General features: G+C 45.5%; 1 protein-coding gene and 1 pseudogene across 20 annotated transcripts in view; both read right to left on the minus strand.

Moving 5' to 3' along the window:
* The window catches only part of LOC105494564 (phosphatase and actin regulator 4), a 145,332-nt gene that overhangs the window by 7,232 nt on the left and 113,002 nt on the right, over positions 1 to 25,098 (minus strand). For all 20 annotated transcript variants that reach the window (XM_011763099.3, XM_071097654.1, XM_011763096.3 and 17 more), the window contains 6 exons: positions 22,598 to 22,782; positions 18,074 to 18,227; positions 5,270 to 5,325; positions 3,470 to 3,531; positions 2,697 to 2,834; positions 807 to 883 (listed from right to left, as the gene is read on the minus strand). In XM_011763099.3, coding sequence (XP_011761401.2) covers positions 807 to 883; positions 2,697 to 2,834; positions 3,470 to 3,531; positions 5,270 to 5,325; positions 18,074 to 18,227; positions 22,598 to 22,782 — 672 coding nt within the window. The remainder of the gene's footprint in view (positions 1 to 806; positions 884 to 2,696; positions 2,835 to 3,469; positions 3,532 to 5,269; positions 5,326 to 18,073; positions 18,228 to 22,597; positions 22,783 to 25,098) is intronic.
* LOC112429058 (U6atac minor spliceosomal RNA) lies at positions 17,234 to 17,351 on the minus strand (annotated as a pseudogene).

The following is a 25,098-nucleotide window of genomic DNA, read 5'->3' on the forward strand; positions in this document are numbered from 1 at the left end:
TTGGCTTGTTTCATGAGGACAGCTAATTAAAATGTTGTTTATACATTAAGTTGGTAAGATCAACTGTGCTAGACAGAACTGAAACCAGAGAGGGCAAGATCTTGTCTAACTTAGCACCGTTTATAACCTGAGAGAGTAAGGTACAACGAAGAGAGCACCTCATTATCCTTGAAGTCATTGATTTCTTTCTCTGAATCCTGGTTCTGCAATTTATTAGCAAGTCAACCAAGTTACTTAACCATTGTGAGCCTCCATTTCTTCAGTGATAAAATGGGGATGTTAACACATTTTGCATGTTTATTGTAAGGATGAAATAATATACATAAAATGCCACAATCAGAATAGGCGTTTGCTTATTTTTTTTTTGAGATGGAGTTTTGCTCTTATCACCCAGGCTAGAGTGCAATGGTACAATCTCGGCTCACTGCACCCTCTGCCTCCCGGGTTCAAGCGAGTCTCCTGCCTCAGCCTCCTGAGTAGTTGGGATTACAGGTGCCTGCTACCACGCCCAGCTAATTTTTGTATTTTTAGTAGAGACGGGGTTTCGCCATGTTGGTCAGGCTGGTTTAGAACTCCTGACTTCAGGTGATCCACCTGCCTTGGCCTCCCAAAGTGCTGGGATTACAGGCGTGAGCTGGCCTAGGCATTTACTATGGCTTCTTACTTTTCATCCCTTTGAATGCAGTCTTGCAATCAACACTGAGTGTTTTTCTTTTTACTGACGTCATTAGAGCCCTTCATACCTGAACAATGTTTTTTGGAAAACTCTACCTAGCACATGTATGACTGGGTCTTTTGGGTCTTACCGTGTAAAATGTTTGCTCTCTTCATGAACCTCCATCTCGGAGCTTTTAAATTCATTTAATTCTTTTCTTATGGCAGCCTGTGGAGTAGAAACAAAAATGTTCAGCTTCTTCTGGCTGCTTTGTACAGCAGTGTAACTTGTCATTTTTTCTTTTTTTCTTTTTTTTTTTTTGAGACAGAGTCTTGCTCTGTTGCCCAGGCTGGAGTGCAGTGGCGCAATCTCGGCTCACTGTAAGTTCCGTCTCCCGGGTTCACGCCATTCTCCTGCCTCAGCCTCCTGAGTAGCTGGGACTATAGGCGCCGCCACCATGCCCAGCTAATTTTTTGTATTTTTAGTAGAGACGGGGTTTCACCGTGTTAGTCAGGATGGTCTCGATCTCCTGACCTCGTGATCTGCCCGCCTCGGCCTCCCAAAGTGCTGAGATTACAGGCGTGAGCCACCGTGCCCGGCCGTCATTTTTTCTTTACTGTGTTTAACTTTGTAAGTCACTGCAACCCCTCACAGGCAACCCAGAGATACCCATCTGTCTCATAGTAAACCTAAAATTTCTAGTTTAATCAAAGTACTTGAAAATCTTGAAAGAGATATTGTAGCTTTTATAGTTTTTTTGTTTTTGTTTCTTCCTGAGATGGAGTCTCCCTCTGTTGCTGAGGCTGGAGTGCAATGGCGCAATCTCAGCTCACTGCAACCTTCGGCTCCTGGGTTCAGGTGATTCTCCTGCCTCAGCCTCCCGAGTAGCTGGGATTACAGGTGCACACCACCATGCCCGGCTATTTTGTATTTTTAGTACAGATGGGGTTTCACCATGTTGGCCAGGCTGGTCTTGAACTCCTGACTTCAAGAGATCTACCTGCCTCGGCCTCCCAAAGTGCTGGGATCACAGGTGTGAGCCATTGCACCTGGCTAGTTTTTTTTTTTTAATTTTTAATTTTTATTTACTTATTTTTTTTGAGACGGAGTCTTGCTCTGTCACCCAGGCTGGAGTGCAGTGGCACTATCTTGGCTCACTTCAAGCTCTGCCTCCGAGGTTCACACCATTCTCCTGCCTCAGCCTCCCGAGTAGCTGGGACTACAGGCGCCCGCCACCACGCCCTGCTAATTTTTCGTATTTTTAGTAGAGACGGGGTTTCACGGTGTTAGCCAGGATGGTCTCGATCTCCTGACCTCGTGATCCGCCTGCCTTGGCCTCCCGAAGTGCTGGGATTACAGGCGTGAGCCACCGCACCCAGCCTTTAATTTTTATTTTTGAGATGGAGTCTCACTCTGCTGCCCAGGCTGGAGTGCATTCTCATGATCTCGGCTCACTGCAACCTCCACCTCCTGGGTTCAAGCAATTCTCCTGCTTCAGCCTCCCGAGTAGCTGGGATTACAGGTGCACGCCATCACAAACCTGGCTAATTTTTGTATTTTTAGTAGAGACGGGGTTTCACCATGTTGGCCAGGCTCTCGAACTCCTGACCTCGAGGGATCCCTCCACCTTGGTCTCCCAAAGTGCTAGGATTACAGGCATAAGCCACCACGCCTGGCCAGCTTTTACAGTTTTTCACAGCATTATAAAAATGAGATATGGGTAATTACTAAAATATATAGCCCAAATTCTCTCTAACCAAACAACCACTGTTTAAAATGTATTCCTTCCAGTATTTTTACTCTGATATAGCAGGGATTTTCTTTCTTTCAGTATTGGTGGTGGAATTACCAAAACATTATACTGAGTTAGTATAACGTTTTGACTTGTTCAACTTGGCATTTTGTATCGTGATTTGAAATTTAATATTATATTAAAACTAAAGTTTTGTTTATGGTTCTCCCTTCTAGTTAGCATCTTGGATCCTCCAAATAAAGAGAAAAAGAAAAAGAGAAAAAGAGCAAGAGAGCGCTTTCCAGGTACCTTATCAGCAGGGGTCAGTTTGGTCCAAGGTTTGTCGGCTCGCCGGTCATAATCTTGAGCATCTGTTACCTCTACATATTCATTAAACCTCAGAATCTTCCTGGCAAGGAGTTCAGCCACAGTTGGCCTTTGACTGAGCTGAAGGAAATGGAGCCTCTTAGTTCACTAAGCCAATAATTAGGCATCAATCATGCATTCAAATTGCCTCTAACCCAGTGCTTCAATCTTCACTGGAATCACCTGGGGGAGCTTTATACACTATTGATCCCTGGAGGTCCAGCCCCCAGTGATTATGGTTATCTGGTGATTTTTTGTTTTGTTTTTTTTTGAGACAGGGTCTTGCCCTGTCACCCAGGCTGGAGTGCAGTGGCACAATCACAGCTCACTGCAGCCTCAACCTCCCAAGCTCAAATGATCCTACTACCTCAGCCTCCCAAGTAGCTGATATTACAGGCACATACCACCATGCCCAGCTATTTTTAAATTTTTTTTGTAGAGATGGGGTCTTGCCATGTTGACTGGGCTGCAAATTCATTTTTTTTCTTTTTATTTTCTTTCTTTTTTTTTTTTTTTTTTAAACGTAGAGACAAGGTTTCACTGTTTTCCCTAGGCTGGTCTTGAACTCCTGGGCTCAAGCAATCCTCCTGCCATGGCCTCCCAAAGTGCTGGGATTACAGGCGCAAGCCACTGTGCCTAACTGCAAATTAATTTCCAATCAAATAGGTCATCCAAATATAACACATATAGTTAACTGAACACACAGGGAGTAGTACCTTTCTAGTGAGCCGACGTTTAATTTCTCGTTTTTCTGCCTGACGATCAGCTTCATTTTTAGCTACAGTTGACAATCAGAAGGAAGGAAGATTACTCACAAATGACAATGTGCATATCAAATGTTTTAGTAATTACATTACAGATATTTCTTTTTCTTTTCTTTTCTTTTTTTTTTTTTGAGACGGAGTTTTGCTCTTGTTGCCCAGGCTGGAGTGCAATGTTGCAATCTCGGCTCACTGCAACCTCCGCCTCCTGGGTTCAAGCGATTCTCCTGTCTCAACCTCCCGAGTAGCTGGGATTACAGGCACATGCCATGCCCAGCTGATTTTTATATTTTTAATAGAGACAGTTTCATCATATTGGTCAGGTTGGTCTCGAACTCCTGACCTCAGGTGATCCTCCTGCCTTGGCCTTCCAAAGTGCTGGGATTATAGGTGTGAGCCACCGTGCCTGGCCCAGATATTTCTTTTTTTCTTTTTTCTTTTTTTTTTTGAGACGGAGTCTTGCTCTGTCACCCAGGCTGGAGGGCAGTGGCGCAATCTCGGCTCACTGCAAGCTCTGAGTCCCAGGTTCACGCCGTTCTCCTGCCTCAGCCTTCCAAGTAGCTAGGACTAAGGCGCCTGCCACCATGCCCAGCTAATTTTTTTGTATTTTTAGTAAAGACGGGGTTTCACCGTGTTAGTCAAGATGGTCTCAATCTCCTGACCTTGTGATCCACTCGCCTTGGTCCAGATATTTCCTATAGGCCCAAATCAGAATAAAATACTAACTCTGGAGATGGCTAAACAAAACAATTTTCTTGTCAACGATACAAACAGGTAAGAGCAAGAGTCAGCAAACTATGGCACCACATCTTGCCGGTTGTCTGTATTTTTCCTGCCCATGAGCTAAGAATAGTCTTTACATTTTTAAATGGTTTTGTAAGTACCTATTACATATAGTTGTTCATTTGCTTTTTGGCCTGCAAAACCCAAAATTTTTACTATGTACGCTTTAAGGAAAAGCCTGCAGATTCTTGCTCAAGAGTAACTGCTAAGAATGGGCAATGGCGATTACATGGAGTTTTGTGTGATATGTCTATAAGGGCTCCCACACTAGAAAATTTACTGAGTGATTTAAGTTGTGTATACCCAAGTAGTGCTGAGGGAACAGGGGATGGATTGGTCAGACTGAACATGCTCACAAATAGCCCTGAGGAAACCCAAACCTTCTCAGTGAGGAAACTTTTAAGGCCAAATTTTACTCTATATTCTGGAAAAACAAATCAAGTATGTGCCAGATTAGAATGCTATTTCAGGAAGTTAATTATGTACACAGACAGCAAATTAAATACCTGGTCCCATTTGGTAAGTACAGAGGTAAGAAAGTCTTAAGAGATTAAAGCAAGAGGAAAACTGCTGCATTTGGGACTTGCTTTGGGCCTCAGCCCTCAAATTCTAGGAATAGGAAGGTCTCCATATGCACAGCTACCTCCTTAGCTCCCTGAACACAGAAAAATTGGGCACATCTCCCATATACTGTCAAATCCTCCCAAATGCCCAAGGCAGTTCCAGGATACGGTGAGAACACTGAAACAAAGCTTTCTAGAGTATCACAGCACACTAAACAGTACCATAATAGCATCTTCCAAAGGAAGCTTGGTGAGCTCTGTTCCTTCATGGGGAACTAAATAGTCCTTGCCTGGCTGGAACCCTCTCCCTTAGCCCTTGTAGCAAATGCTTCTTTTCTCTTTCATGTGTATTAAAGTCAGAAACATACAAAGAAAATCTATACAACTTTATTTCCATAACTGGACTCACGTTGCAATATATTGCGTTGTTCTAGTTCTTCTGGTGTTGGTCTTTGACTCAGTCGCCTAAAAATGAGATAAGGGTAATGTTTATGTTGAACCTCCTAATCTTGTTTATAAAGATTTTTTTGGTCACAGTATATATTAGCCCCTATATAAGTAAGAAATCAACAAATTTTCAAACCAATATGTTTCACTTACAATTGTTTATAAAACAATTTCACATTAAAAGTGTTAACACAGATATCGCATTATAAAAAGGAACTATATATGCAAACAAGTGGCCAGGATTCTAGTTCTAGACCTTGATAAGAGCTATTAGCACAAAAAAGTTCAGTTAGACCTTGGCCAGGCGCGGTGGCTATAGCTTGCAGTGAGCCGAGATCGTGCCACTGCACTCCAGCCTGGGTGACAGAGCAAGACTACATCTCAAAAAAAAAAAAAAAAAAAAAAGTTCAGTTAGACCTTGAGTGTCCTCATCTGTGAAGCGAAGGTTTCAGATGGCTCCTAAACAAATTTGCTCCTTCAGAAGCGTTAGAGACTTTTTAGAAAACACAGATTCCCAAGAAACATTAACAGAAATTCTGATTCAGAAAATCAGGATGAAAAATGAAATTACATCTATCTAATATATAGATTTTTTTTTTTTTTAACACAAAACTTCTCCTATGACTCAGATGTCTCTCTTTAGATTCTTTTTTTTTTTTTTTTTTTTTTTTTTTTTTTGAGACGGAGTCTCGCTGTGTCTCCCAGGCTGGAGTGCAGTGGCGTGATCTCGGCTCACTGCAAGCTCCGCCTCCCGGGTTCACGCCATTCTCCCGCCTCAGCCTCCCAAGTAGCTGAGACTACAGGCGCCCGCCACCACGCCCGGCTAGTTTTTTGTATTTTTAGTAGAGACGGGGTTTCACCATGTTAGCCAGGATAGTCTGGATCTCCTGACCTCGTGATCCACCCGCCTCGGCCTCCCAAAGTGCTGGGATTACAGGCTTGAGCCACCGCGCCCGGCCTCTTTAGATTCTTAAAAAAATTTTTTAAAAATAGAGATGGGGGTCTCACTCTGTTGCCCAGGATAGTCTTGAACTCCTGGGCTCAAGCTATCTTACCACCTTGGCCTCCCAAACTGCTGGATTATAGGTGTAGTGGCGCAATCTCAGCTCACAGCAAGCTCTGCTTTCCAGTTCACGTCATTCTCCTGCCTCAGCCTCCCAAGTAGCTGGGACTACAGGTGCCTGCCACCATGCCTGGCTAATTTTTGGTATTTTTAGTAGAGACGAGGTTTCACCATGTTAGCCACGATGGTCTCAATCTCCTGACCTCGTGATCCGCCTGCCTCGGCCCCCCAAAGTGCTGGGATTACAGCGTGAGCCACCAAGCCCGGCCATGCACAGCTAGGTTTTTAAGGACAGATTTTTTTTTTTTTTTTGAGACAGAGTCTCGCTCTGTCGCCCAGGCTGGAGTGCAGTGGCGCCATCTCAGCTCACTGCAAGCTCCGCCTCCCGGGTTCATGCTATTCTCCTGCCTCAGCCTCCCAAGTAGCTGGGACTACAGGTGACCACCACCACGCCCCGGCTAAGTTTTTGTATTTTTAGTACAGACGGGGTTTCACCGTGTTAGCCAGGCTGCTCTCAATCTCCTGACCTTGTGATCCGCCTGCCTCAGCCTCCCAAAGTGCTGGGATTACAGGCTTGAGCCACCGTGCCCAGCCACAGCTAGGTTTTTAAATCAGTGGTTTAGGAACCACTGGAATTTAAGTTTGTCTCTTTCTGGGTGATATTCTATAATTCTATGATTTAAATATCAGTCTTTTCTGTGAAGCATTTGATAAAGTTATCTCACCTCATCACAGTTCTGAGATGTTATTCACCAATAACAATTTGTTGGCCAGGTGTGGTGGCTCATGCCTGTAATCCCCAGCACTTTGGGAAGCTGAAGCCGGTGGCTCACCTGAGGTCAGGAACTCAAAACCAGCCTGGCCAACATGGTGAAACCCCATCTCTACTAAAAAACAGAAAAATTAGCTGGAGGTTGTGGCGTGCTCCTGTAGTCCCAGGTACTTGGGAGGCTGAGGCAGGAAAATGCTTGAACTGGGAGATGGAGGTTGTGGTGAGCTGAAGCTCACACTACTACACTCCTGCCTGGGCGACAGAGTGAGACTCCATCTTAAAACAAACAAGCAAACAAAAACTACAATTTGTCATTTCTGGAATCAGAAAGTTACTCATTTCTTTCTTTTAATTTATACTTCTCAGACAGTATTTGCACTAATTAGCTAGTACTTGCAAATTTTTCAACTCTTTTGTTGCTTGCATAAGGAACTTCCAGTCCCATTCTACATACAACTTTTCTTTCTGAACAAGACCTTCCTTTTTTTTTTTGAGTCAGGGTCTCACTCTGTACCCAGGCTAGAGTGCAGTGGTGCGATCACAGCTCCATCTCCTAGGCTCAAATGATCCTCCTACCTCAAGGACCTTCCATTTTATTTATTTTTATTTTTTTTGAGACAGTCTTGCTCTGTCGCCCAGGCTGGAATGCAGTGGCTTGATCTCGGCTCATGGCAACCTCCGCCTCCCAGGTTCAAGCAATTCTCCTGCCTCAGCCTCCCAAGTTGCTGAGTACAGGCACCTGCCACCATACCCGGCTAATGTTTTTGTATTTCTAGTAGAGATGGGGTTTCACTATGTTGGCCAGGTGGGTCTCGAACTCCTGACCTTGTGATCTGCCTGCCTTGGCCTCCTAAAATGCTGGGATTACAGGTGGGAGCCAATGTGCCTGGCCTCCTTTTGTTTTTTTCTGAGACAGAGTTTCACTCTGTTGTCCAGGTTGGAGTTAAGTGGTGCAATCTTGACTCACAACAACCTCTGCCTCCCAGGTTCAAGCAATTTTTCTGGCTCAGCCTCCTTAGCAGCTGGGACTATAGGCACGTGCCACCACGCCTGGCTAATTTTTGTATTTTTAGTAGAGACAGGGTTTCACCATGTTGGCCAGGCTGGTCTCGAACTCCTGACCTCAGGTGATCCACCCACCTTGGCCTCCCAAAGTGTTGGGATTACAGGCGTGAGCCACTGCGCCCTGCCTGTATTTGTTTTTTAGGGCTGCTCTAAGAAATTACCGCAACTGTGTGGCTTAAAAAAAACAGAAATGTATTCTGTCATAGGTCTGGAGGCTAGAAGTCCAAAATCAAGGTATTGGTAATATTGGTTCCTTCTGAAGGCTCTGAGGGAGAACCTGTTCCACGGCTCACTCCATGCCTCTGGTGGCTGCTAGCAATCCTTAATATTCCTTCGTCTGTAAACATATCATCCATGGCCATGCACGGTAGCTCATGCCTATAATCCCAGCACTGTGGGAGGCCGAGGTGGGTGGACTACCTGAAGTTAGGAGTTCGAGACCAGCCTGGCCAACATGGTGAAACCCTGTCTCTACTAAAAGTACAAAAATTAGCTGGGCATGGTGGCAGGCACCTGTATTCCCAGCTACTTTGGAGGCTTTGGCAGGAGAATCGCTTGAACGTGGGAGACAGAGGTTGCAGTGAACTGAGATCGCACCACTGCACTCCAGTCCTGGCTACAAGAGTGAAACTCCGTCTCAAAATTAAAAAAACAAAAAACAAAAAAACCGCATCATCCCGACCCCTGCTCTGTCACATGACAATCTCCTCATGTATGTCTGTGTCCAAATTTCCTTCTTAAATAACACTAGTCATTGGATTAGAGCCCACCATAATCTAGAATGATTTCATCGTAACTTGATTATACCTGCAAAGACTCCACTTCCAAGTCAGGTCACATTAACAGGTACTGGGGGCTAGGACTTGAACATGTGTTTTTGGGAGACACAATTTTACCACCTATAAACCCCATCCCATTTCATCACATTCTTTTATAATTTCATCCTCCCTAACCCAAGGCAAATAATGATCTGCTTTCCATATAGATTTTCTATAATTTTATGTAAAATGGACTCAAAGAGTGTGTTCTTTTTTGTCTAGCTTCTTTTACTTAGCGTAACTGAGATCTACCTAAGTTGTGACATTGGCAATCATTCTTTCCTCTTTATTGCTGAGTAGTATTTCTTTGTTTTTGGAGAAACTGAGTCTCGCTTTATTGTCCAGGCTGGAGTGCAGTGGTGTGATCTCAACTCACTGCAACCTCTACTTCCTGGGTTCAAGCAATTCTCCTGTCTCAGCCTCCCCAGTAGCTGGGATTACAGTTGTGTGCCACCACGCCTGGCTAATTTTTGTAATTTTAGTAGGGACAGGGTTTTACCATATTGGTCAGGCTGTTCTTGAACTCCTGACTTCGGCTGATCCACCTGCCTCAGCCTCCCAAAGTGCTGGGATTACAGGCATGAGCCACTGCGCCCTGCCTGCTGAGTAGTATTTCATTATATGAATATACCACAGATTGTTCACATCTATTCACTTATTGATGGATGTTTGGGCTGTTTCTAGCTTTTGGCCATTACTAATAACAGCCAATGGAATGGCTGGATCATATGTAGAAGTATGTTCAATTTTTTAAAAAACTGCCAAAGTGTTTTCCTAAATACTTCTATTGTTTACATCCTTATTACCAGTGTATGAGAATCCAGTTGCTCCTCATCCTCAGCAACTCCTGGTATTTATTTATTTCTTTTCTTTTCTTTTTTTTTTTGAGACAGAATCTTTCTCTGTCACCCAGGATGGAGTGCAGTGGCCTGATCTTGGCTCACTGCAACCTCTGCCTCCCAGGTTCAAGCAATTCTTCTGTCTCTGCCTCCTGAGTAGCTGGGATTACAGGTGTGTACCACCACACCCAACTAATTTTTGTTTTTTGTTTTTTTTTTGAGACGGAGTCTAGCTCTGTCGCTCAGGCTGGAGTGCAGTGGCCGGATCTCAGCTCACTGCAAGCTCCGCCTCCCAGGTTCCCGCCATTCTCCTGCCTCAGCCTCCCGAGTAGCTGGGACTACAGGCGCCCGCCACCTCGCCCGGCTAGTTTTTTGTATTTTTTAGTAGAGACGGGGTTTCACCGTGTTAGCCAGGATGGTCTCGATCTCCTGACCTTGTGATCCGCCCGTCTCAGCCTCCCAAAGTGCTGGGATTACAGGCTTGAGCCACCACGCCCGGCCTAATTTTTGTATTTTTAGGAGAGATGAAGTTTCAGCATGTTGGCCAGGCTGGTCTTGAACATATGACCTGGTGATTTGCCTGCCTTGGCCTTCCAAAGTGCTGGGATTACAGGCGTGAGCCACTATGCCTGGCCTTGTCTTTCATTTATTATTTTTATTTTTGAGCCGGTCTTACTTTGTCACCCAGGCTGATGTGCAGTGATGCGATCATGGCTCACTGCAGCCTTGACCTCCAGGGCCCAAGGGATCCTCACAACTCAGCCCCACTCCGAGTAGCTGGTAATACAGGCATAGGCCACCACACCTGGCTAACTTTTCTATTTTTTTGTAGAGACGGGATTTCACGACGTTGCCCAGGCTGGTCTCAAGCTCCCGACCTCAAATAATCTGCTTGCCTTGGCCTCCCAAAGTGTTAGATTATAGGCGTGAGCCACTGCACCAGGCCTATATTGTCAGTCTTTTTTTTTTTTTTTTTTTTGAGACTAAGTCTCGCTCTTGTCCCCCAGTCTGGAGTGCAACAACGTGATCTCAGCTCACTGCAACCTCCGCCCCCTAGTTCAAGCGATTCTCCTGCCTCAGCCTCCCGAGTAGCTGGGATTATAGGTGAATAACACCATGCCCAGCTAATTTTTTGTATTCTAAGTAGAGATGGGGTTTCACCATGTTGGCCAGGCTGGTCTCGAACTCCTGACCTCAGGTGATCCTCCCGCCTTGGCCTCCCAAAGTGCTGGGATGACAGGTGTTGCCACCATGCCTGGCCTTTTTTTGAGATGCAGTTTCGCTCTTGTTACCCAGGCTGGAGTCCAATGGTGCGATCTCAGCTCACTGCAACCTCTGCTCCCCGGGGTTCAAGCGATTCTCCTGCTTCAGCCTCCCAAGTAACTGGGATTACAGGCATGTGCCACCACGCCCAGCTAATTTTGTATTTTTAGTAGAGATGGGGTTTCTCTATGTTGGTCAGGCTGGTCTCGAACTCCCAACCTCAGGGGATCCGCCTGCCTCAGCCTCCCAAAGTGCTGGGACTACAGGGGTGAGCCACCGCACCCGGCCTTGTCAGTCTTTTAAATTGCATAACTTTAGCCATCCTAGTGTAATCGTGGTGGTCTCTCATTGTGTGTGTGTTTTAAAATTTCAATCTTATAGTGATAACAACACTTACTATGAGATCTACCTTCTGAACAGACTTTTAAGTGTACAATACATTATTATTATTATTATTATTTTTGAGATGGAGTCTCACTCTGTTGCCCAGGCTGGAGTACAGTGGCACGATCTCGGCTCATTGCAACCTCCGCCTCCAGGTTCAAGCGATTCTCCTGCCTCAGCCTCCTGAGTAGCTGGGATTACAGGCACGTGCCACCACGCTCAGCTAATTTTTATATTTTCAGTAGAGACAGGGTTTCACCATGTTGGTCAGGCTGGTCTTGAACTCCTGACCTTGTGATCCGCCTGCCTCAGCCTCCCAAAGTGTTGGGATTATAGGCGTGAGCCTCGGCACCTGGCCAATACAGTATTAACTATTGACTGATTGATTGAGACAGAGTCTCACTCTGTTGCCCGGGCTGGAGTGCAGTGGCACGGGATCTCAGCTCACTGAAACCTCTGCCGCCCGGGTTCAAGCGATTCTCCTGCCTCAGCCTCCTGACTAGCTGAGATTACAGGTACCCGCCACAACACCCGTCTAAGTTTTGTACTTTTAGTAGAGATGGGGTTTCACCACGTTGGCCAGGCTGGTCTTGAACTCTTGACCTCGTGATCTGCCTGCCTTGGTGTTCCAAAGTGCTGGGATTACAGGTGTGCGCCACCATGCCCAGCCTATAGTATTAACTATAAACACAATGTTGTACAGCAGATCATAACAAACCTTATACTTATTAGCAACTCCCTATCACCCTTGCCTTCAATCCCTGAGCCCCTGACAACGACCTTTCTACTCTCTGCTTCTATAAATGTGACTATTTCAGATACCTCACAGAAGTAGAATCCACCCGCCTTGGCCTCCCAAGGTGCTGGTATTACAGGTGTGAGCCACTGCACCTAGCCCACGTATTCTAATTTTTTTGAGACAAGGTCTGGCTCTGTCACCCAGGCTGAGGGCAGTGGTGCGATCTTGGCTCATTGCAACCTCTGCCTCCCAGGCTTAAGCCATCCTCCCACCTAAGCCTCCCAAGTAGCTACAACTAAAGGCACATGCCACCAAGCTCAGCTAATTTTTTGTATTTTTTGTAGAGATGGTGTCTTGTTGTGTTGCCCAGGCTGGTCCTGAACTCCTGTGCTCAAGCTATCTATCTGCCTCGGCTTCCCAAAGTGCTGGGATTATAGGTGTGAGTCACTATGCCTGGCCCATAAATTCTTTTTTTTGTTGTTTGTTTGGAGACAGAGTCTCACTCTGTTGCTCAGGCTGGAGTGCAGCGGCGTGATCTCGGCTCACTGCAGCCTCTGCCTCCCAGGTTCAAGTGATTCTCCTGCCTTAGCCTCCCGAGTACCTAGGACTATAGGTGTGTGCCATCATGACGGGCTAATTTCTGTATTTTTAGTAGAGACAAGGTTTCGCCATTTTGGCCAGGCTGGTCTCGAACTCCTGACCTCAAGTGATCTGCCTGCCTCAGCCTCCCAAAGTGCTGGGATTACAGGCATGAGCCACCACGCCCGGTCAAATCTTGTATATTATTCATTTATTTATTTATTCATTTTTTAACTTTTTTCGAGATGGAGTCTCGCTCTGTCCTCCAGGCTGGGGTGCAGTGGCATGATCTGGGCTCATTGCAACTTCCACCTCCCAGGTTCAAGCGATTCTCTTGCCTCAGCCTCCCAAGTAGCTGGGATTACAGGAGCCCACAGTTTTTTTTTTTTTTTTTGAGACGGAGTCTCCCTCTGTCACCCAGGCTGGAGTGCAGTGGCGCGATCTTGGCTCACTGCAAGCTCCACCTCCTGGGTTCATGCCATTCTCCTGCCTCAGCCTCCTGAGTAGCTGGGACTACAGGTGCCCGCCACCACGCCTGGCTAATTTTTTTGTAATTTTAGTAGAGACGGGTTTTCACCATGTTAGCCAGGATGGTCTCGATCTCCTGACCTCGTGATCCACCTGCCTCGGCCTCTCAAAGTGCTGGGATTACAGGTGTGAGCCACTGCACCTGGACCATGTTTTTATATTTTTAAAGGTAGGAAAAAAAAAAAAAGAGTTTATATGGCCAGCAAATCCTAATATATATTTTTATTTATATATGTGTATATATTATATATATTTATAAATATATATTTTATACATACATATATAAATTATATATTAAATATATATTAATATATACATATATATTAAATATAACTATATTTATACCCTGTCTAGTATATAGACTACTGGGCTTAATTCTGCTGCCACAGCTTCCCACGTAGCTAGGACTACAGGGGCATGCTACCATGCCTGGCTATTTTATTTTTATTTTATTTTATTTTATTTATTTTATTTATTTATTTTGAGACGGAGTCTCGCTCTGTCACCCAGGCTGGAGTACAGTGGTCAGACCTTGGCTGCAAGCTCCGCCTCCCAGGTTTACGCCATTCTCCTGCCTCAGCCTCCCGAGTAGCTGGGACTACAAGCTACTCGCCCGGCTAGTTTTTTTGTATTTTTTTTTAGTAGAGACGGGGTTTCACCATGTTAGCCAGGATGGTCTCGATCTCCTGACCTCATGATCCGCCCGTCTCGGACTCCCAGAGTGCTGGGATTACAGGCTTGAGCCACTGCGCCCGGCCTTTATTTTTTTTGAGATGGAGTTTCACTCTGTCTTGCCCAGACTGGAATGCCATGGTGTGATCTCAGCTCACTGAAACCTCTACCTCCTGGGTTCAAGTGATTCTCTTGTCTCATAGTCCTGAGTAGCTGGGATTACAGGTGAGCACCACTACACCTGGCTAATTTTTGTATCTTTAGTAGACAGGGTTTTACCATGTTGGCCAGGCTGGTCTGGAACTCCTGACCTCATGTGATCCACATGCCTTGGCCTTCAAATATGCTAGGATTACAGGTGTGAGCCACTGTGCCTGACCTATTTTTATTTTTGTAGTGACAGAGTCTTGCTATATTGCCCAGGCTGGTCTCAAACTCCTGGCCTCAAGCAATTCTTCCACCTTGGCCTCCCAAAGTACCAGGATTACAGTCATGAGCCACTGCACCCTATCCTAAAATATTTACTATTTGGTTCTTCACAGAAAAAGTTTGCCAAATCCTGGCTTATCAGGTATAGGATTATGGCTGATTTATCTCTCTCTCTCTCTTTTTTTTTTTTTTGAGAGGGAATCTCACTCTGTCACCCAGGCTGGAGTGCAGTGCAAGCTCCGCCTCCCGAGTTCACGCCATTCTCCTGCCTCAGCCTCCTGAGTAGCTGGGACTACGGGCGCCCACCACCATGCCTGGCTAATTTTTTGTATTTTTAGTAGAGACGGGGTTTCATCGTGTTAGCCAGGATGGTCTTAATCTTCTGACCTCGTGATCTACCTGCCTTGGCCTCCCAAAGTGCTGGGATTACAGGCGTGAGCCACCACCTCCGGTCATGATTTATCTCTTTTATTTTGGTAATTTTTCAAACTACCATATAATAAACATGTCTGTCTTTACTTTTTTTTGAGACAAGGTCTTGCTCTGATGACTGGGCTGGAGTGCAGTAGGGCATGAGCACAGCTCACTGCAGTCTTGACCTCCTGAGCCGACCCTGAGCCCCTCCTAGGCTCAAGCAATCCCCCTGCCTCAGCCTCCTGAGTAACTGGGACCATAAATATGTGCCAGCACGTCTGGCTAAGTTTTTTGTTTTTTTGTCGAGACAGGGTCTTATCATGTTGCCTCAAACTCCTGGGCTCAAGTGATCCACCCACCTCAGCCTCCCAAAGTGCTGGGATTACAGGAGTGAGCCACTGTGCCCAAACTTCTCCCTTAATTTCAAAGTAGTCAGACCACAGAGGTCATACAGGATGATAATTATGTTTAAGTAAAGAAATTGCAGAGAACAATTTCTGCATCCAAAAAGTGTCTATTAGAAGACAAAGGGAAAACCTGCCCTGAGGTACAGCATACACAGTAAAGCCAGGTGTCTTTTTTTTTTTTTTTTTTTTTGAGACAGGGTCTTGCTCTGTCACCCAGGGTAGAGTGCAGTGGTGCAATCACAGCATACTGCAGACTTGATCTCTAGGGCTTAAGTGATCCTTCTACCTAAGCTCCCAGAATAGCTAGCTGGACTAGAGGTATGTGCCATCATGCCCAGCTAATTTTTAAATTTTTTGTACAGATGGGATCTCACTGTGTTACCCGGGTTGGTCTGAAACTCCTGGGCTCAAGTGATCCTCCCACCTCGGCCTCCCAAAATGTTGGGATTATAGGTGTGAGCCACCTTGCCCAGCCAAAACCAGGTATCTGCAATAGTACAGAAAAAGATATTTTAATTAGTAGACATGATAAATTAATTATTTTGTAGGGAACTGTGCCATGAGTTCCAGCTCCTTATCCTCTCTTTATTGGGAGAAATATCTGTGTCAAACAATAACCTGTCTATATAACCTGGATTCTTAAGGTGTTACATATGTAGAAAGCTGGCTTGCATTCAGTTTCTCTATCCTTTTGGTTCCAGTTGACTTGAAAAATATACTAACATTTTGAAAGGAGGCAGTTACATGGAACATACGAAACAGATATAATGCAAATATGGGTGTGACTGTTAATTGGGTTGGCATCTTATGGTTGAGCAACCAGATAAAAAAAAGTGACAGAGAAGCTTTTCTGTTCTGGGAACCATTCTGATTTCTGTAGAAACTTTTGCAAAACCTTATGTCTATCTCATGGTTTAAAGCTCTCACAGGCTGGCTGGGAGTGGTGGCTCACACCTGTAATCCCAGCACTTTGTGAGGCCAACGTGGGTGGATCACTTGAGGTCAGGAGTTCGAGACCAGGCTGGCCAACATGGTGAAACCCCATCTTTACTAAAATAACAAAAATTAGCCAGATGTGGTGGTATGCGCTTGTAGTTCCAGCTACTCGGGAGGCTGAGGCAGGAGAAGCACTTGAACCCAGGAGGCAGAGGTTGCAGTCAGTTAAGATCGTACCATTGCACTCTAGCCTGGGTGACAGAGTGAGGCTCCATCTCAAAAATAAAATAGGCCAGGCACTGTGGCTCATGCCTGTAATCCCAGCACTTTGGGAGGCCGAGATGGGTGGATCACGAGGTCAGGAGATCGAGACCATCCTGGCTAACATGGTGAAACCCCGTTCTACTAAAATGCAAAAAATTAGCCAGGCGTGGTGGTGGGCGCCTGTAGTCCCAGCTACTCGGGAGGCTGAGGCAGAAGAATTGCTTGAACCCTGGAGGTGGAGGCTGCGGTGAGCCGAGATGGCGCCACTGCACTCCAGCCTGGGCGACAGAGCGAGACTTTGTCTCAAAAAAAAATAAATAAAATAAAATAAAACAAAATAAAGCTCTCACAGGCAGCTACACCTTCAATTTCCAAATTCTTAGAGGATACCCAACTGTATACAATATATTTTTTGTTTCTTTTCTTTTCTTCTTCTTTTTTTTTTTTTTGAGACAGAGTCTTACTCTGTCACCCAGGCTGGAGTACAGTGGCGTAATCTCGGCTCACCGCAGCCTCCGCCTCCTGGGTTCAGGCAATTCTCCTGCCTCAGCCTCCCGAGTAGCTGGGACTATAGGCGCATGCCACCATGCCTGGCTAATTTTTGTATTTTTAGTAGAGATGGGGTTTCACCGTATTGGTCACGCTGGTCTTGAACTCCTGACCTCAGATGATCTGCCTGTCTTGGCCTCCCAAAGTGCTAGGATTATAGGCATGAGCCACCGCACCCAGCCTCTTTTCTTTCTTTTTTTTTTTTTTATAAAGTTAGATGCTACGTGGTAGATGGCAATGCCTTGTATGTGTGTTGTCAGGCCCAAAGGGACTCTCCATCCTTGTCAAGTGGAGTGCTAACCTTCTCACCTTTCATACAAAACCCAGTATGTATTTTTAAAAATTATACTCAAAATGATGGGTGTGGTGGCTCACACCTACAATCCCAAGACTTTCAGAGAGCAACGTGGGAGGAATGTTTGAGGCCATGAGTTCGAGACCAGCCTGGGAAACACAGACCCTGTCTCTACAAAAAATTATAAAAATTAGCAGGGCATGGTGGCGCATGCCTGAGGACCCAGCTATTCAAGAGGCTGAGGTGGGAGGGTGCCTTGAACCCAAGAGTTGGAGGCGGTGAGCCATGATCGAACCACTGCACTCCAGTGGTTCAAAAAATTACACTAAAAAAGATAAATGAATACTCCATGACAAAGTAAACATATAGGCTAGGTATAGGGGATCATGCCTGTAATCCCAGCATTTTGGGAGGCCAAGGTGGGTGATCATTTGTGGCCAGCAGTTCGAGACCAGCTTGGTCAACATGGCGAAACCCTGTCTCTGCTAAAAATACAAAATTAGCCTGGCGTGGTGGTGGGTGCCTATAACCCCAGCTACTCAGGAGACTGAGGCACGAGAATTGCTTGAACCTGGGAGATGGAGGTTACAGTGAGCTGAGATCGCGCCACTGTACTCCAGCCTGGGTGACAGAGCAAGACTGTCTCAAAAAAACAAAACAAAACAAAATAAAAAACCAACACATCTAACAACATCTAACACAAATACTGGCATAACCAAATCAATCAAGCGAATCTAAGCAAAGGCCTACCGGATCAGTGTGTTTCCAATCTGGTGCCGTATTTCATTCCACTCCTCCTTGCTTTTACAAGGCCAAGAATTCAGGTTCAACTCTGGTTCACTGGGTCTGTGGTTCAACTTCATTGCCAGTGTGTCTTTCCTCTTCACTTTGTTGGCGAGAGCACCTTTGCACACAGGGAAGAAAAATAGTAGAACTTGAGGCTTAAAGCCAAAGGTTCAACCTTACCTAGAGCTAGGCAAGAGTCTGAACAAATACAATATTTAATTCCCAGTTCCCACCTGGCCTCAAATGATCCAGCCAGACACTGAGGTGGGGGTAAAGCTAAAGACACCTAAAAATCTTTTTAGCCAGATGGACTCAGATGGTTAAAAGGTATCTTTTCTCTTCTATCAGGCCTCTACATTTTTCCTCCTTGATAAGAGTTGCAACAGGAGAGAGAATCTAAGCATGGGACAGCCCTCTGAATTAAAACATAAAGGCTTTCATACTAACACCCCATAGTCTGTTTTTAAAGCTGCCTTTCTACTTTATCAAGATTCAGTTATTTGCAAAGATGTGCGGGTATGAACATGTTTATTCATTAGACCAAAGGGAAAACATCACTTTTATCTTTTAGCCCATGTGCTACCTTTCCTCTACTCCATATTGTTTTATTTTTTCCTTTGAGACGGAGTTTTTGCTCTTGTTGCCTAGGCTGGAGTGCAGTGGCACGATTTTGGCTCATTGCAATCTCCGCCTCCTGGGTTCAAGTGATTCTCCTGCCTTAGCCTCCTGAGTAGCTGGGATTATAGGCGTGCATCACCACGCCCAGCTAATTTTTTGTAGTTTTAGTAGAGACGGGGTTTCATCATGTTGGCCAGGCTGGTCTTGAACTCCTGACCTCAGGTGATTCACCCACCTCGGCCTCCCAAAGTGTAGGGATTACAGGCGTAAGCCACCGTGCCTGGCCTTTTTTTTTGTTTGTTTGTTTTTGAGATGGAGTCTTGCTCTGTCACCCAGGCTGGAGTGCAGTGGCACGATCTTGGCTCACTGCAACCTCCACCTCCCAGGCTCAAGCAATTCTCCTGCCTCAGCCTCCTGAGTAGCTGGGGTTACAGGTGCCCGCTACCACGCCTGGCTAATTTTTTTTTTTTTTTTTGCAATGGAGTCTTGCTCTGTGACCTAGGCTGGATTGTAGTGGTGCAGTCTTGGCTCACTGCGACCTCTGCCTCCCGGGTTCAAGCAATTCTCCTGCCTCAGCCTCCTTAGTAGCTGGGATTACAGGCACCTGCTACCATGCTCAGCCAATTTTTTATTTTTAGAAGAGACGTAGTTTCACCATGTTGGCCAGGCTGATCTTGAACTCCTGACCTCAGGTGATCCGCCTGCCTCGGCCTCCCAAAGTGCTGGGATTATAGGTATGAGCCACCGTGCCTGGCCATGCCCAGCTAATTTTTTGTATTTTTAGAAGAGATGGGGTTTCACCATGTTGGCCAGGCTGGTCTCAAACTACTAATCTCACCCACCTCAGCCTCCCAAAGTGCTGGGATTAGAGGCACTTAGGTGAATAGTTTTAAAATTGGGGGCAAACAAAAACCTGAAATTAGTACAGCCATTATGGAAAACAGTATGGAGGTTCCTCAAAAGACTGAAAATAGGCCAAATGAGGTGGCTCATGCTCGTAATGCAGCACATTGGGAAGCCAAGGCAGGAAGATTGCTTGAGGCTGGGAGTTTGAGATCAGTCTGGGCAACACAGCAAGACTCCGTTTCTACTTAAAAAACAAAACAAGACCAACAAAACACCCTTAAAAATACAACTACTGGGCCAGTCGCAGTGGCTCATGCCTGTAATCCCAGCACTCTGGGAGGCCAAGGTGGGTGGATCACTCGGTCACGATCAAGAGATCGCGACCATCCCGGCCAACATGGTGAAACCCCGTCTATACTAAAAAAAAAAAACCAACCAAACAAACAAACAAAAAACTAAAATTAGCTGGGTGTGGTGGTACACACCTGTAATCCCAGCTACTTGAGAGGCTGAGGCAGAAGAATCGCTCGAACCCGGGAGGCAGAGGTTGCAGTGAGCTGAGAAAAAGCCAGTGCACTCCTGCCTGATAACAGAGTAAGCCTCCGTCTATTTAAAAAAAAAAAAAATGTAATCCCAGCACTTTGGGAGGCCGAGGCGGGCGGATCACAAGGTCAGGAGATCGAGACCATCCTGGCTAACACTGTGAAACCCCGTCTCTACTAAAAATGCAAAAAATTAGCCGGGTGAGGCGGCGGGCGCCTGTAGTCCCAGCTACTCGGGAGGCTGAGGCAGGAGAATGGCGTGAACCTGGCAGGCGGAGCTTGCAGTGAGCCGAGATCGCGCCACTGCACTCCAGCCTGGGCGACTAAGCGAGACTCTGTCTCAAAAAAAAAAAAAAAAAAAAAAAAATATATATATATATATATGAAAGGAAATCATCAAATCAATGTCATCCTTATTGCAGTACTATTTATAATCCCCAAGATATGGAATCAGACTAAGTGTCTATCAATAAACGAAGGGATAAAGAAAACGTGGTGTATATACACAATTGAATATTAGTCTGCCATGAAAAAGAAATAAATCCTGTAATTTGCAACAAAATGGATGAAACTGGAGGACATTATGTTAAGTGAAATAAGCCAGGCACAGAAAGATAAATGTTGTATGTTCTCACTCTTACGTGGGAGCTAAAAAAGTTGATCTCACAGAGGTAATAAATAAAATGGTGGTTACTAGAGGTTGGGAAGGGTAGAGGGGATGGGGGAGAGAAAGACTGGTTAATGGGTATAAAAATATAATTAGATAGAAGGAATAAGATCTAGGCCGGGTGTGGTGGCTCATGCCTGTAATTGCAGCACTTTGGGAGCTGAGGTGGGCAGATCACTTTGAGCTCACGAGTTCAAGACCAGCCTGGGCAACATGGTGAAACCCTGTCTCTACAAAAAAATACAAAAATTAGCTGCGTGTGGTGGCTCATGCCTGTGTTCTCAGCTACTTAGGAGGCTGAGGCGGGAGCATCACTTGAGCCAGAAAATGGAGGTTCCAGTGAGCTGAGACTGTGCCACTGCACTCCAGCCTGCAAAGTGAGACACTCTCAAAAAACAGGAATAAGATCTAGTGTTCGGTGGCACAATAGGGTGACTATAGTTAACAATAATTTATTGTATATTTCAAGATAACCAGAAAGGTAGATTTGGAATATTCCCAATACAAACAAATGGTAAGTGTTTGAGGTGATGGATACCCTGATTACCCATACACACATGCTTATATCAAAATATCTCATGTACCCCATAAAAATGTACTACTATTATATATCTATAAAAATTAAAAATAGGCTAGGCATGGTGGCCCATGCCTGTAATCCTAGAGCTTTGGGAGGTCAAGGCAGGGGGATCACATGAGGTCAGGAGTTCAAGAACAGCCTGGGCAGCTGGGCACAGTGGTTCACGCCTGTAATCTCAGAACTCTGGGAGGTGGGCAGATCATGAGATTGAGTTCGAGACCAGCCTGGCCAATATGGTGAAGCCCCGGCCTCTACTAAAAATACAAAAAAAAATTAGTTGGGCCTGGTGGCAGGCACCTGTAATCCCAGCTACTTGGGAGGCTGAGGCAGGAGAATTGCTTGAACCCGGGAGGTGGAGGTTGCAGTGAGCTGAGATCGTGCCACTGCATTCCAGACTGGGTGACAGAGCAAGACTCCTTCTCAAAATAAAATAAAATAAAATAAAATAAAATAAAATAAAAAAATCCTTTATGGCCAGGCGCGGTGGCTCACGCCTGTAATTCCAGCACTTTGGGAGGCTGAGGCAGGTGGATCACCTGAGGTCGGGAGTTTGAGACCAGCCTGACCAATGTGGTGAAGCCCATCTCTACTAAAAATACAAAATTAGCCAGGCATGGTGGCACATGCCTGTAATCCCAGCTACTTGGGAGGCTGAGGCAGGAGAATCACTTGAACCTGGGAGGTGGAGATTAAGGTGAGCTGAGATTGTGCCATTGCACTCTAGCCTGGGCACAAGAGCAAAATTCCGTCTCAAAAAAAAAAAAAGAACAGACTAGGCAACATAACAAGACCCATCTCTACAAAACAAAACAAAAAACCAAAGAAACCTAACCAGTTGTGGCACACATCTGTAGTCCTAGCTATTTGGGAGGTTGAGGCGTAAGGATCACTTAAGCCCAGGAGTTCAAGGCTACAGTGAACTACGATTGCACCACTGTACTCCAGCTGGGTGACAGAGCAAAACCTTGTCCAAAAAAAAAAAAAAATTAAATTAAAAAACCCCGAAAAACCTAACTGAGTGACTCAATCTACTTGGATCCCTGTCTTGGCTTGTTTTATCAGAGGGGTGATAACAGGGACAAGGAGTACTTCACAGTGGCTTCCAACATCAGTTAGCCAGATGAGTTAATGGGAGAAGGTACCTGTTTCCATATCTCTTTTGACACTTGCTAAGATCAGCAAATAGCTTTATCTGGAAAAGAATTTTCCCTTTTGCTTTTCCCTCCCTTTCTTACTCTGATAGCTTTCATCTTCATCTTCTTCATCTCGGTACTGAATGGGACCTTCTGAATCAGAGTCGCTCTCCTTCTCTTCTTCCTCCTGTACACACTGTGGTAATTTAGAAATGACTGAGGTAGATGTTATGTCTTCACTGAATGTGGATGGACAGGTTTGCTCCTCCTCTTCTTCATCGTCTGGACTAACAAATTAACATAATTATATTTTCTTTTTAGAAACAAAGAGGATAACTGACCTTTTTTTTTTTTTTTTTTTGAGATGGAGTTTCGCTCTGTCGCCCAGGCTGGAGTGCAGTGGCCGGATCTCAGCTCACTGCAAGCTCCGCCTCCTGGGTTCACGCCATTCTCCTGCCTCAGCCTCCCGAGTAGCTGGGACTACAGGTGCCCGCCACCTCGCCCGGCTAATTTTTTGTATTTTTTAGTAGAGACGGGGTTTCACCGTGTTAGCCAGCATGGTCTCGATCTCCTGACCTCGTGATCCGCCCATCTCGGCCTCCCAAAGTGCTGGGATTACAGGCTTGAGCCACCGCGCCCGGCCAAGGATAACTGACTTTTAAGACAAAGGACTGAAATAAAGTCTGAGCATAGTGGCTCATACCTGTAATCCCAGCACTTTGGGAGATGGAGATGGGGAAATTCACCTGAGGTCAGGAGTTTGAGACCAGCCTGGCCAACATGGTGAAACCCTGTCTCTACTAAAAATACAAAAATTAGTCAGGCATAGTGGTGGGCACCTGTAATCCCAGCTACTTGGGAGGCTGAGGCAGGAGGATCTCTTGAACCCAGGAGGCGGAGGTTGAAGTGAACCGAGATTGTGCCATTGCACTCCAGCCTGGGTGACGAGAGCGAGACTCCGTCTCAAAAAAAAAAAAAAAAAAAAAAGACAAAAGGACTGAAATAACCATAAAAAAAAAAAAAAAGAAAATCTATGAAGTAACTTATAATTCTCTCCCTTAACTTTTTTTTTTTTTTGAGACAGAGTCTCGTTCTGTCGCCCAGGCTGGAGTGCAGTGGCACGATCTCGGCTCACTGCAAGCTCCGCCTCCCGGGATCACGCCATTCTGCCTCAGTCTCCCGAGTAGCTGGGACTACAGGCGCCTGCCACCACGCCCGGCTAATTTTTTGTATTTTTTTTTTTAGCAGAGACGGTGTTTCACCGTGTTAGCCAGGATGGTCTTGATCTCCTGACCTCGTGATCCGCCCGCCTCGGCCTCCCAAAGTGCTGGGATTACAGGCGTGAGCCACCACACCCGGCCATTCTCCCTTAACTTTAACAATCTTGCTAAGAAACTTTTTAGCAGGTATTAATCTAAGGGTTCAAATTCCAGCTTTACCACTTATTAGGCACTGGTGCTTTCCAGCATTTGTCTAATGTCATTCTCACAAGCCTACAGAGTAAATATTATTCCCATTTAGAGATGATATAACTATAGAGCAGAAGGCTTAAGTAACTTAACATTACTATAAGCTAAGAGTGGTAGTGCTGCAATTTGAACCCAGCGCTATCTCACTCCAAGGTGAATGCTCTTAAGCACCACATTATACAATGCCTTCACTGTAGTATATAAAACTAACAGTTGTAATTTTTCATGTACATAATTTTGTAAATTTTGTGTCATCACAAAAATCTCCATGAAAAAAAAAATCACGAGAGTAAAAAGTTGAAATTTGGCCAGGCGCAGTGGCTCACACCCATGATCCCAGCATTCTATGAGGCTGAGGCAGGCAGACTGCTTGAGCCCAGGAGTTCACGACCAGCCTGGGCAACACAGCAAAACCCCATCTCTAACAAAAAATACAAAAATTAGCTGGGTGTGATGGCATGCGCCTGTAGTCACAGTTACTCGGGAGGCTGAGGAGGGAGAATGGCTTGAGCCCAGGAGGTGGAGGTTGCAGTGAGCCAAGACTGCACCACTGCATTCCAGCTTGGGTGAGAGAGTGCACTCCAACCTGTCTCAAACATAAATAAATAAATAAAAATAAAGTTTTAAGATAAGATTAAAAAAAGAAAGAGTCCAAATTCTATAACTTATCCTTTTGGCAGAGTATTCTTTGTACTTTAAATTTATTCACATTGCTGGGTGCGGTGGCTCATGCTCGTAATCGCAGCACTTTGTAAGACCAAGATGGGTGGATCACCTGAGGTCAGGAGTTTGAGACCACGCTGGCCAACATGGTGAAACCCCATCTCCACTAAAAATGCAAAAATCAGCTGGATGTGGTAGCACATGCCTGTAATCCCAGCTACTCGGGAGGCTGAGGCAGGAGAACCACTTGAACCTGGGTGACAGAGGTTACAGTAAGCTGAGATTGTGCTACTGCATTCCAGCCTGGGTGACAGAGCAGGACTCTATCTCGGGAAAAAAAAAAAAAAACTTTATTCACATTTTCTTTTTTTCTTTGAGACAGAATCTCGCTGTCGCCCAGGCTGGAGTACAGTGGCACAATCTTGGCTCACTGCAACCTCCACCTCCCAGTTAAAGCGATTCTCCTGCCTC

This window comes from Macaca nemestrina, chromosome 1, assembly GCF_043159975.1.
Source record: "Macaca nemestrina isolate mMacNem1 chromosome 1, mMacNem.hap1, whole genome shotgun sequence".
Classification (NCBI taxonomy): Eukaryota; Metazoa; Chordata; class Mammalia; order Primates; family Cercopithecidae; genus Macaca; species Macaca nemestrina.